Source organism: Lipotes vexillifer, unplaced genomic scaffold (genome assembly GCF_000442215.2).
Source record: "Lipotes vexillifer unplaced genomic scaffold, Lipotes_vexillifer_v1.1 scaffold811, whole genome shotgun sequence".
Lineage (NCBI taxonomy): Eukaryota > Metazoa > Chordata > Mammalia > Artiodactyla > Lipotidae > Lipotes > Lipotes vexillifer.
Genome location: NW_006775554.1, coordinates 690,789 through 702,803, shown reverse-complemented (window position 1 = coordinate 702,803; position 12,015 = coordinate 690,789). Strand labels below are relative to the sequence as shown.

Sequence of the window (12,015 nt, the reverse complement as noted above, 5' to 3'; positions counted from 1 at the left end):
ACAACAATGTAAATCAACTATACTCTAATAAAAATTTGAAAAATAGAAGCTGGAAATCCATATTTTTATATGAACACTCCCAAGTTTTAAATGTTGGAAATTATTTCAAAACATCATGCTGGCCAAGCAAAAACATGTCCGATGTCCTATCAGTCTCCAGTTTGGCTTCGCTTCAGATGTAAAGCTTAAACAGAGAGCTGACACCGTCAGACTATGTTTCGGAAAGAGGATGTCCCCACTGACCTGCCCAGCCTTTGCCAGCAAGAACCTCTTCCTCCTCCTCCACCCCCTTGCTGCTTCCCTCGCTGCCCTCCCAGACCATCCCCAGTGCAGCCCCATCTTGCTTGGAGGAGCTGGATGAGTGCGCCGTGCTCCAGGCCTGACAGAGAAAGCCCAGCCATGAGGACACGAGAGAGCTGTATTTATTTCACATGGACAAGCGTGATTCTGTCACATGCTGAACGTGAAAGCTCGCGTGAGGAAAGTACCCGTAACAGCAGAATTATGTGCCTTTGCCCACAGGGAGCAGGGAGAGTCACAGAGTGGTTTTCAAAGACAGTTCAAGCAGAGTTGAGACCACAGGCTTTGAAATCACTGGTTTATGTCATCAGCAAAGGGTCTGTCTCCTAGGAGTGGCCAGGGGGACACTTCCGACTCTGTAATCTCGCCACGAGCTGCTAAGGTCAGGAGGACAAGGCTGGTCCCCCATCCAACACGCAGGGTGGCTCGGAGACTTAAGTTGAGAGGGGAGGTACATGCTGCTCGAAATTAACTCCGGGGTGGACGGGGACGGGGACAGACTGCTGTGTTCATAGCGACAGACCGTCATCCCTTATAATATATATCATAATTGGAAGACGCACTCCCACTCTTCCTAAAGCAATTTCCCAAGGTCTCTTAAGGGCTGAAGGGAAACCATTCAGAATTGACCGGACGTGCCAGAAGCAGATCAGCTTTGCATGGACAGACTGGGAGGGCTAGTGTCAGGGACGCCCCCCCTGTACAATGATGTCTAAGAAACTTTTACCTGGGGCATCGACGGAAAGCCCACGTACAGGAAATGCTCCACCTCTCACCCTCTTGCCCTTCCCTGGCTGGCTTTCTCTTTTGTAAGAATCCCATCGGCAGGGCTGCGGGGGGGCCCCCCCCCCCCCCCCTCCCCGCCACCCCGGTCTCTTGTCCTTAGCTGGGCTCCCGGGTTCCAGGATGATGAAATCCGAGATGGGAACAGGGGTTGGAGCCTGGGTTCCCTGGGGGAAGAGGGCCAAGGGCTCTCAGGGCAAACCTCGCGGAAGAGATAAGTGGAAGAACCCTGGCATCTCGATGGCTCATTCCCACCTGAAGTCCTGCCCAACAGTTTCATAAAATTTAATATTATAAGGTCTATAAAATTCCCGGAGCTGGTCTATCACTTCCGGGTCGATCTGTACATGAGTTCTGCCTTTCGATTTGCCCAGGCATCGAGGCAGGAGGCTCGATTCTGTTTTTTTCAAGCAAGGGAATCCTTTGGTCTTGTTGAAGAAGAAGTGCTTGTCCGTGACGAGCCTCTTAATGCCCAGGAAGTCCTGGACCCGCCCCATCTCGCCGGCTGGGTCAGTGACGAGCCGCTCGCCGCTGACGAAGTGGATCTGGGCCAGCGGGAAGAAGCGCAGCCAGCTCTCCAGGTGCAGCGCGTACATGCCTATGCGGATGGCGTTCCAGGACACATCCACCAGGCCCAGCGTGCGGTTGCGGAAGGAGAGGCCCTCGAAGGTAGGGATGTCCGGCTTCTTGGAGAGCGTCTGCGTGTAATCGGAGATGGCGCGGGTCACGGGGTTCCGCACGACCACTATCAGCTTGGTGTCTCGGGACATGTTGAATATCCGGCGAGGGGCCTCTTGAGTGACGAAATAGCTGGGGGTCTTCTCCAGCGTGATCTGGCTCTCGAGGGTCCGGGGCATCAGGCTCCTGCGGGGCAGAAACGCACATGATCAGCCAGGGCTCTGTTGGGGGCTTGGAGATCACTTCCCCCCACCCAGCTCCCTAGTGAAGCACCCGCCCCCTCACCAACGGGACATTTGAGGCTCACCTGCTCTCATCTGATGAAGAACCCACTTTAACTCTTGTTGACTTTGTTTTTTAGGTCTTTAACAGTTTGCTTTAAGACAAGAACCAACCTAAATGTCTATCAGTGTGGAATAAATAAATGATGGAATAGCCAATTGGTAGAGTTAGGTAGATCCGCATGTACTCTTATGGAATGATTTCCAAGATTTAGTGCCTAAATGAAAAAAAGCAAGATACAACTTGTTTATCTCAGGAAAGATACCAAGAAACCAATCAAAGTAATTGCTTCTGGGGAGGGGACTTGAATGGGAGCAGAGCCAGGAGGTCAGGGATAAATGAGAATTAGTTTTTATTGTGTAATCTTTTACGCTGCTTGAAATTTTTATTGTGTTTATTACATATTCAAAAAATACAAAGGAAGCCACCGAATATTGTTCTGGCAAAAGATACTTCTCTAAATATATTAAGAAAATCTTTTGGGGGGGAGGAAAGGCATGCTTTGCAGGAATAACATGTGTTTTAGGAATGAGCTCTGATGTCTTTTCCTCCTTGGTATAAGACTGAAGAAGCATAGAACTGCAGGCTGGTTGGGACCTCAGTCGGAAGCCCTAATGCAACCTCTTGCTCCCTTACTTTTTAATTTCCTGGTTCTGCTTAAGGTTTAAGGGAGGATGGTGGGACACGCTGATGTCTCCTTCTCAGGTGTGTCTCTTTCAGGCCCCTGTGAAGGGGAACACCTCTGGCTCCCAGTCGCTACATTTTTCTTAAGTAAAATAAAAATTTTGTTTTTATTTTTGGCTGCGTGGGGTCTTCGTTGCTGGGCGCCGGCTTTGTCTAGTTGCAGTGCGCGGGCTTCTGACTGCGGCGGCTTCTCTTGTTGCGGTGCACGGGCTCTAGGTGCACGGGCTTCAGTAGTTGTGGCTCGCAGGCTCTAGAGCACAGGCTTAGAGCGCAGGCTCAGTAGTTGTGGCGCGAGGGCTTAGTTGCTCTGTGGCATGTGGGATCTTCCCGAACCAGGGATCAAACCCACGTCCCCTGCATTGGCAGGTGGATTCTTAACCACTGCGCCACCAGGGAAGTCTGCTACCTCTTTCTGAAGGTTGTGCTTTACCCTCAACCAGTTTTTCTTAATCCTGGCTGTTCATTAGATCACCCAAGAAAGTTAAAAAAAAAAAAACCCACAAATGTCTGAGCCCCATCCTAGACCAACTGATTAAAAATATTTGGGGGTGGGTTCCTTTCTGAAGATCCTCAGATGATTCCAGTGTGAAGGTAGGGGTGAGAACCACCAACACAGCATCCTTCCCCCACTCTTAACACTACAGCTTCCCAATGCCCACAGAATGCATCTTCACAGTCCTCTGGAATAGAGGCGCCTGGTACCTGGTCTTCATCCCAGCCCCTATCGTCATCTCTCTTCAGTAATCTGGTCTTACAGGTCTTTGACCAAATATCTCCTTTTTCTCTTCCTTTTACCAACTCTTTCTCATGGCCATACCTTAGGTCTTGTCCTTGGAATTTCCCTAATTCTGAAAAGGTTCACACTGAAATTCCACTCTAGGACTATGTTGTGGGTTGAATGGTGATCCTCCAAAAGATACCTCCACCCAGAACCTATGAATGTGACCTTATTTGGAAAAAGAGTCTTTGCAGATGGAAGTAAGTTAGGATCTCAAGATGAGGTCGTCCTGGATTAGGGTTCCTTGTAAGGAATATCCTTAGAAAAGAAGAGAAGGAGAGAAGAGATACACAGAGGAGGCAACGTGGTGATGAAGACAGAGCATGCAGTGATACGTCTACAAGCCAAGAAATGACAAGCATCGTTGGCAGCCACCAGAAGCCAGGAGAGAAGCATGGAGCAGATTCTTCCTCAGAGCCTCCAGGAGGAACCAACCCTGCTGACAATTTGGTTTCAGAATTCTGGCCTCTAAAACTGTGAAAGAATAAATCTCCATTGTTTTAAGATATCCATTTTGTGCTCATTTGTTATGGCGGCCACAGGATACAACCACAGACTACAACCTTCTTTCTTTCTACCTTTACCACAGTTTCAGATTCATTGTAGTGATACCCAATCTTCAGATTCATCTGTGATATTCTTGATTTCACTTTCTTCTAAACCTTCTCTGGACCCAGTGAACCATATTTCAATAGCATCATCTTCGCATCTAACCCTAACCCTAACCCTAACCACCATTGCCATCATCATCATCATTAGTTTCTTTGTAATACTTGCTCTTCCAATCTCTAGTAATGCATCTTGCCAACTTCTCATCCTTTCTAATTCTGTCTTTGGGTTGCCAAAGAGCAGTAGAGAAAATTGCTGATCCTGACAAAGGATTGCTTCTCCTTTACGTATTTATAATTCCAGCTTAAATTGAGCCCTCAACACTGCTCAACAATCTATTATGTTTGTCTTTACAGAGCCCCCATCATTGCTCATAGTAAGTGTTCCGAATTCTCACCATAAACTCTCAGCCATACTCAACCACCCTAACACACAACTAGTCTCCCACTACCCTAGAAAAGGATAATCTGCCACCCCTCCATTCCTTCAGTCTTCCTCTCCTTCACCTTGAAAGTGACTATTATCCATCCTGAACCCCTCCCACTAATCTCAGAAGACAAGGTAGGCAAGGGCTCACCTGCCCACCTGTGCTGCCAGATCCCTTCCCCTACTGCCTTCCCTGCAAATCTACCCATTATCCCCTTGAATCCTCAAATTCTCTTTGCAGCTGATAAGCTGATACGACTGATATTTTGCTTCTAGGCTCAGAGTCTATAATGCACCCTTATGGCTTGAAACTTTGAAAGTATTTATTAATACTGAGAAGGCCATTTTTTAAGTTGGATATCATTCTTGGCAAATAATCACAGGTGTACTTGAATAGAATTCTTTGGCTGGATTTTCTTAGACATCTGCCTGTAATATTTTACGACCTTGGCATACATTGTAATGAGGTTTTGGCCTTTATGACAAGAGTAGATGAAATTACATATATGTGACAGTGCATTTAAACGTAAGGACTTTCCAAACTTCATGGGGGTTATTGATATCAGCACACAAAAAGTTGACCTGATAAGCCATGAAACAGATTTCTTCACAATATCCTTTTTTAAAAAAGATTTATTATTTATATATTTATTTTATTTTTGGCCGCGTCAGGTCTTAGTTGCAGCACGCGGGATCTTCACTGAGGCACGCGGGATCTTTTGTTGCGGTGCTCAGGCTTCTCTCTAGTTGTGGTGCACAGGGCGCATGGGCTCTGTAGCTGTGGCACACAGGCTTAGTTGCCCTGTGGCATGTGGGATCTTAGTTCCCTGACCAGGGGTCGAACCCAAGTGCCCTGAATTGTAAGGCAGATTCTTTACCACTGGACCATCAAGGAAGTCCCTCTTTGCAACATCCTTTAATATGCTAAAGAACATCCGAGAGAGGAATTGAAGGTGTGGCATCTCCAAAGCTTATGTGGCCAAGGAGCTGTGAACTTTTGCCAGGAGCACCAATCGACACCTCTTTCTGTTACCAGTTTGGGAAATTCTGACCAATTCCAGTGATCTTCAGAGTGTCACATCATTCCCCCAGCTGTGCACTGAAGTGAAGTTCCACCCTTCTAATTCCTAATTGGCATATCAGCTACAAAACCAAATTACAGATACTAAGGAAGATAAAAACACCAGACTGTAAATAACATCACACCGAGGTCATCACGACGTGAGTCAAACGTGTACTCCAAATTTTCTCTATCCCACCAAAGGACACCCCTATATATTTATTTCTCATTCGGTCACTGGAATAGAGTACAGGAGGCCTGTGGGATGATAATGTACAAGGAGACCATATGGACACACACCTCCCTGCTCTGTGGTGGGAAGGGGCCATTAGGCTTTTCCTTAAGGCTCATTTTTCCTCCTCATGTCATTGTTCAAATTTTGCTGATTTGTTTCCAGCTGCTAACAAACAGCTGAACTTTTCTCTCACCCTGTAACCCTTTTAAGCTTCAGCGTCCTTTCTTTTCTGTGTAGCTCTGCAAAAATTACTGAAAGAATGGTCTAACACTCATCATTTGGACTTACCTCCCATCTGTTATTTTAACCTGCTAAGCAACAATTTCCACCACATCTGGTAGCAGCTCCCAGATTTTTTTAAGGAACCACCACTCCTGCTTTAGATAAAATCTTAGCAGGCCAAGGGGAGGGTGCATGACTGAAGTTAGGCTAATTAGTGCCAATTGTGTCATAAAGACAAAAATGTATTATAAAGACTGAAAGTGGACTGAATCTTCCAACCAGACACAGGAGCATGGCAGAGCCTCTCTATCGGTTTCTTTTACCAAATCCCTTCAGCTCTCTGGGTTCTCGCCCTTTATGAGACCTGGTTTTCCCACTCTCCTCTGTATTCTGTGAGTTACTGCACATCCTTCTAATTTGTTTGTTTGTTTCTGGACTACTTTAAGTTAGAGTCCGTTTCTGTTGTTTGCAACCCAAGAACTCCAACGTGTCTTACACAACTTGGCTTCCTCTGTGGAAGCTGCACTCACCCCTACTTGATTATAAACTCCGTGAGGGAGGGCAGGTGCACCTTATTTGCATCTACATCTGCAAAGTCGACCACAGCCATGGCACAAGTAAAGTCTCCATCAATATTTCTGAGGTTACGTGAAGCCAACAACCTAACCCAGTTATGCAATGAAGCCCTCATCCCTTTTCACATTCTCAACTCTCTCCAAACTGCTGGGAACCTTCCCAGGAGTCTATCTCCCACTTCTCTCATTCTACATGATCTTCCTGGATGACGTCATTCCTTCTCCAGCCATTAGCACTGCCCAGGAGCTGTCGACTCCTCACAAGCCTGTAACTGCAGCTCCAGCTTTCCCACACTATGGACTGGAATGTCCAACTGTCTGTGGAGTGGACACCTCATCTCAACAGCTGTACTCCCCATTTTCCTCCCAAGCTTACTTCTCTCTTTTGCCTGTTTGTGTAGGTGATATCACCCACAAGGCAGAAAAACGTCAGAGTCATTCTTGATCCCTTCTCACATCTAATGTCTGTCGTTCTTGTAAGTTCTCAAGTTTCCCCCTCCCCCTCCCCCAGCACTCATACACCACAGATTTTTCTCTGACCTCCATGCTTCTACTCTCATCTCCCTTTCAATTTATTCTGCAGTCTGTGTCCACCAGGGAACTCCTTCTCAAGCAAATCCAGTCTTGTCAACCATCAGTTATTCTTTTGAAGAAAGCCCACATTCCTTGACCTGGTACTCAAGGCTGCTGCCTACCTTTCCAGAATTTATCTCTTGCCACCTCCAGGCAATCTGATGCTTGTACTATGCCGGACACAAAATCCACTCCCCAAACACATCCTGCTCTTTCATATGCTTTGCACTTGCTGAGTTGTTTTTTTTTTTTTTATCATTATTTCTTTTTTTATTATTATTTATTTTTTAATTTTTAAAATTTTTTTAACATCTTTATTGGGGTATAATTGCTTTAAAATGGTGTGCTAGTTTCTGCTTTATAACAGAGTGAATCAGTTATACATATACATATGTTCCCATATCTCTTCCCTCTTTGTCTCCCTCCCTCCCACCCTCCCTATCCCACCCCTCCAGGCAGCCACAGAGAACTGAGCCGGTATCCCTGTGCCATGCGGCTGCTTCCCACTGGCTATCTACCTTACGTTTGTTAGTATATATATGTCCATGTCTCTCTCTCGCCCTATCTCACCTCACCCTTCCCCCTCCCCATATCCTCAAGTCCGTTCTCCAGTAGGTCTGTGTCTTTATTCCTGTTTTACCCCTAGGTTCTTCATGACATTTTTTTTTTCTTAAATTCCATATATATGTGTTAGCATACGGTATTTGTTTTTCTCTTTCTGACTTACTTCACTCTGTATGACAGACTCTAGGTCTATCCACCTCACTACAAATAGCTCAATTTCGTTTCTTTTTATGGCTGAGTAATATTCCATTGTATATATGTGCCACATCTTCTTTATCCATTCATCCGATGATGGGCACTTAGGCTGTTTCCATCTCTGGGCTATTGTAAATAGAGCTGCAATGAACATTTTGGTACATGACTCTTTTTGAATTCTGGACTTGATCATTTCTCTTGTCTCTTTCACACTAGTAAATGTCTACTCATCTTTCCAAGTCCAAAGGAAAAGTCATATCCTCTGTGAACCCTTTCTTGTAATTTCTTGGCACCTCCTGCTTCCAACCACTAAGACCTCACCCCATTGTGTAGAACTTACTAGGTATCCATCCATTTATTTCCATAGATCATCAGCATCTTGGGTGTGTTTCTCGTTCTTTTTTGCCTTCCTAGCACAATACCTGGCACGACATAGGTGCTCAATAAATTGATCAAAGATCCAGTGTCAAAGGTAGGTGCCTATTCAGAGGTTACCTCAAGTCCTCAGAAGTTAAGTGTTTACCTTATGAAGCTTGGCCTTTTCTTGGCATTCTGGCCTTGGGCAGAGGAAGGTTCCAGCAGATAGTCCTGGGGCGAGGGGATCGCTGTGCCATTTAAAAAATTTCATCATGGCCACACGTGCTCAGGCTCACAGGCTGAAGGGAATCCAATCTCTGCTTCAATCAAAACCTCCCAATAGGGCTTCCCTGGTGGTGCAGTGGTTGAGAGTCAGCCTGCCAATGCATGGGATGCGGGTTTGTGCCCCGGTCCGGGAGGATCCCACATGCCGCGGAGCGGCTGGGCCCGTGAGCCATGGCCGCTGAGCCTGCGCGTCCGGAGCCTGTGCTCCGCAACGGGAGAGGCCACAACAGTGAGAGGCCTGCGTACCGCTAAAAAAAAAAAAAAAAAACCTCCCAATATAAGAAGGTAAAACGAGATTGAAAGGAACACATCTTGTGCCATTTTTCTTTTGCCATCTGCACTCTGTCCTTTGCCCAAGGCTCCCTCTAATGTTGAAAGAGGACAGGGCTGTGGTCATCTGTAGTGTGGCTGGGAGAGGAGGAGTTGGGGAAGTCAAGCTGGACTCTGGGACCACCTGGAGGGCTTTGGAAATATGTAAATAACCCCACACCAGACTAATTAAATAAGAATCTCTGGGTGGGCACAGAGGCCTTGGTACCTGCAACTTTAAAGCTCCTCAGCTGATCCCAGTGGGCCCCCCAGGGCTAAGAACCATGGTTGAGGACTGCATGATCCTTTAGCCGCATAGCCTTCAATATGGTAGCTCAGGTGATACCTGGGGGTGCGCCTTAAAGAGTCCCAGTACATTCAGCTTCAGTGGGTTTGGGGTGCAGCCCAGGAGCCTACCTTTTTAACAAGCCCCCTGCCCCAGGACTCATGATCAGAGAAGCTTGGGAAGCACAGCCTTAATAAAAGTCACCCTCGTAAATAACACGATGGCACTCATTATGACCTAAGATGTTCTATATTTATTTGATGGATGTCTCTGCTCACCCCTGCCCCGAGCCATAGACTGGAAGTTCCAAAAGGAGAGTGTTGGTGTCTGTCTTGTTCATGGCTGTGCTCTCAGCACCTAGGAGATGGCTGGCACTTAGCAGGGGCGTAGTCAATATTTGCTGAAGAGAAAAAATAGGCAAGTTTTGGTTCCCGAGTCTGGGAACAACGAGGAAGTAGCATATTTGTGTGTGCCGGTGGAGATGTGTACACAAAAGTCCGTATTTTAATATTCTTCCTAAGGGAAAAAATCACAGACTTCTGCGGCCCTTAACGAAAAAGACACACACACACACACACACAAAATCCAAACACTCCCTTGTCAGCTTGAGGCTCTCTGGAAATGACATTGTCTGACCCACCCAGTGGGACAGAGACAGCTTCTGTGGCTCCACTGTCCACAGAGGGATGTGCTGTGCGGGGCCTCTGAGCAGGGCCGGTACACCCCTGATTATCACTGATAGGGTTCTCTGGAAGATTTCATTTCCTGCTAAATCTGTACACTCTGTGTATGTGTTCTAAAAGGCCTGGCTGCCTGGGGGACTTCAGTGATTTATTAGCTCCTGGCTGGGCAACCAGGCTCCTTGAAAAAAGATAATTGCAGTCTCCAGAGGGATAATTAGGAGCGAAAGAGGAGGGAAAAGGCTTTCTTGCAAGAAACTCGTTCTTAAAACTAAACCTAGAGGGGTGGGATAGGGAGGGTGGGAGGGAGACGCAAGAGGGAGGAGATATGGGAACATATGTTTACGTATAACTGATTCACTTTGTTATACAGCAGAAACTAACACACCATTGTAAAGCAATTACACTCCAATAAAGATGTTAAAACTAAACTAAACTAAACTAAACTAAACCTGCTAAACCTGCTCACCCGCTACACGCTGGCTGAGCGCAGGCAGAGCCTGCGTAGCGTAGCTCACAGCCACTGTGAGCGTAGAAATGAGGCCCCTCTAGCATCGTGGCAACTCCTCCTTCCAAGTCCACAGCCCCAAATCCTTACATTGATGTGACCCAGGAGGAAACCGCTGAGTCCCAGCCTGAACCCCACCAATAATTCTTCACTGCTCACAGGATAAAGGCCTAAACAGGATTTATGTGGCTCATCTTGATCCGGCCCACAGCCACTCTGGGCTCTGGCCATACTGGACTATTCAGGGTTCTCCCTTGAAACTGCATTTTTCATGCTAAGGGACCTCTGACATGTTTTGCCCTCTGGGGGAAGGCTCTGCAGCCTATCAGGCAGAACTTCATCTCTCAGCTCTTAGCTCATCACCGCCTCCACCGGGGAGCCTTCCCTGATTGTGCCCTTATTATTTCCCCCTTCCCAGGAGTTAGGCAATGATTCCAACGTGATTCCATGGTAGTCACTACAGACACATCCCATTTTTTACACATTATCTGCATCTGTCATCACCCTAGAGTGTTAGGTCACGGAAGGCAGGGATCACCACTGTCACATCTCTATCAACAAGGCCTGTCCTGTGCTTGGTACGCATTCATGTATTCATTGGACAAGGATTTATGGAGCACCTGCTGTATGCCAGGATACAAAGACAGGCATGGTGTAGTCTCTGTCCTCAAGGAGTTAACAGTCTTGTAAACCCCAGGGGTAAAGGGGTTCCCTTTTCTCACTGTGAGGGGCTGCACTGAACTTGGCTTCCCACTAGGGCTGGTGGCTTCCTCCTCTGCCAGGAGGGGCCATGCCTGAACCCAGTCTCTGACAGTCATCAAGGCCCCCAGGGGCTGGACAGCTGGCTTTCCCAGATAACTTCTGTACACAGCTGGCACCTCAGCCCAGCCTACCTGGTGTCCTAGTAGTTTGATTGTCCCCCCAACTGACAAAGCTGTTCTCATCCCTGCCCTATAAGAAGGGAAGTTGATGTAGGTGCCGGGGCAGAGTCCCTTCCCTGGAGCATAAACCCACAGCTGGTCCAGGCTCTGGTATGTCCCTCAGGGTGATGGTGAGAAGACAGAGTAACCCCTTGCCTGTCTCTTCTAGTGCAAGTTTCCCCAGTGAAGCTTATTCATTTTTTTTTTTTAAGATTTATTATTTATTGATTGATTTTATTTTTGGCTGTGCTGGATCTTAGTTGCGGCATGCGGCATCTTCGTTGAGGCATGCAGAATCTTTTGTTGTGGCACGTGGGCTCTTCGTTGCATTGCTCAAGTTTCTCTCTAGTCGTGGCATGCGGGTTTTCTCTTCTCTAGTTGTGGCATGCAGGCTCTGTAGTTTGTGGCACGCAGGCTCTCTAGTTGAAGGGTGCGAATTCAGTAGTTGTGGTGCATGGGCTTAGTTGCCCTGCAGCATATGGGATCGTAGTTCCCTGACCAGGGGTCGAACCCATGTCCCCTGTATTGTAAGGCAGATTCTTTATCACTGGACCACCAGGGAAGTCCCCCCAGTGACACCTATTCTTTCACCCATACTTTGTGCGTTATGGAATTTGTCTTGAGTCCTGCCATGTGACCGATGGAGACAAAAAAGAGATCCTCCTGGGCTTCCCTGGTGGCGCAGTGGTTGAGAGTCCGCCTGCCG

The 12,015-nt window shown here is 47.2% G+C and overlaps 1 protein-coding gene across 1 annotated transcript in view; it reads right to left on the bottom strand.

The window, feature by feature from the left end:
* Positions 1-1,170: 1,170 nt before the first annotated feature.
* HS3ST2 (heparan sulfate-glucosamine 3-sulfotransferase 2) overlaps positions 1,171-12,015 on the bottom strand; it is a 93,228-nt gene continuing 82,383 nt past the window's right edge. Inside the window, exon 2 of the mRNA XM_007449977.1 lies at positions 1,171-1,947. Within this exon, the coding sequence (XP_007450039.1) occupies positions 1,329-1,947 (619 nt within the window). The 3' untranslated portion in view covers positions 1,171-1,328. The remainder of the gene's footprint in view (positions 1,948-12,015) is intronic.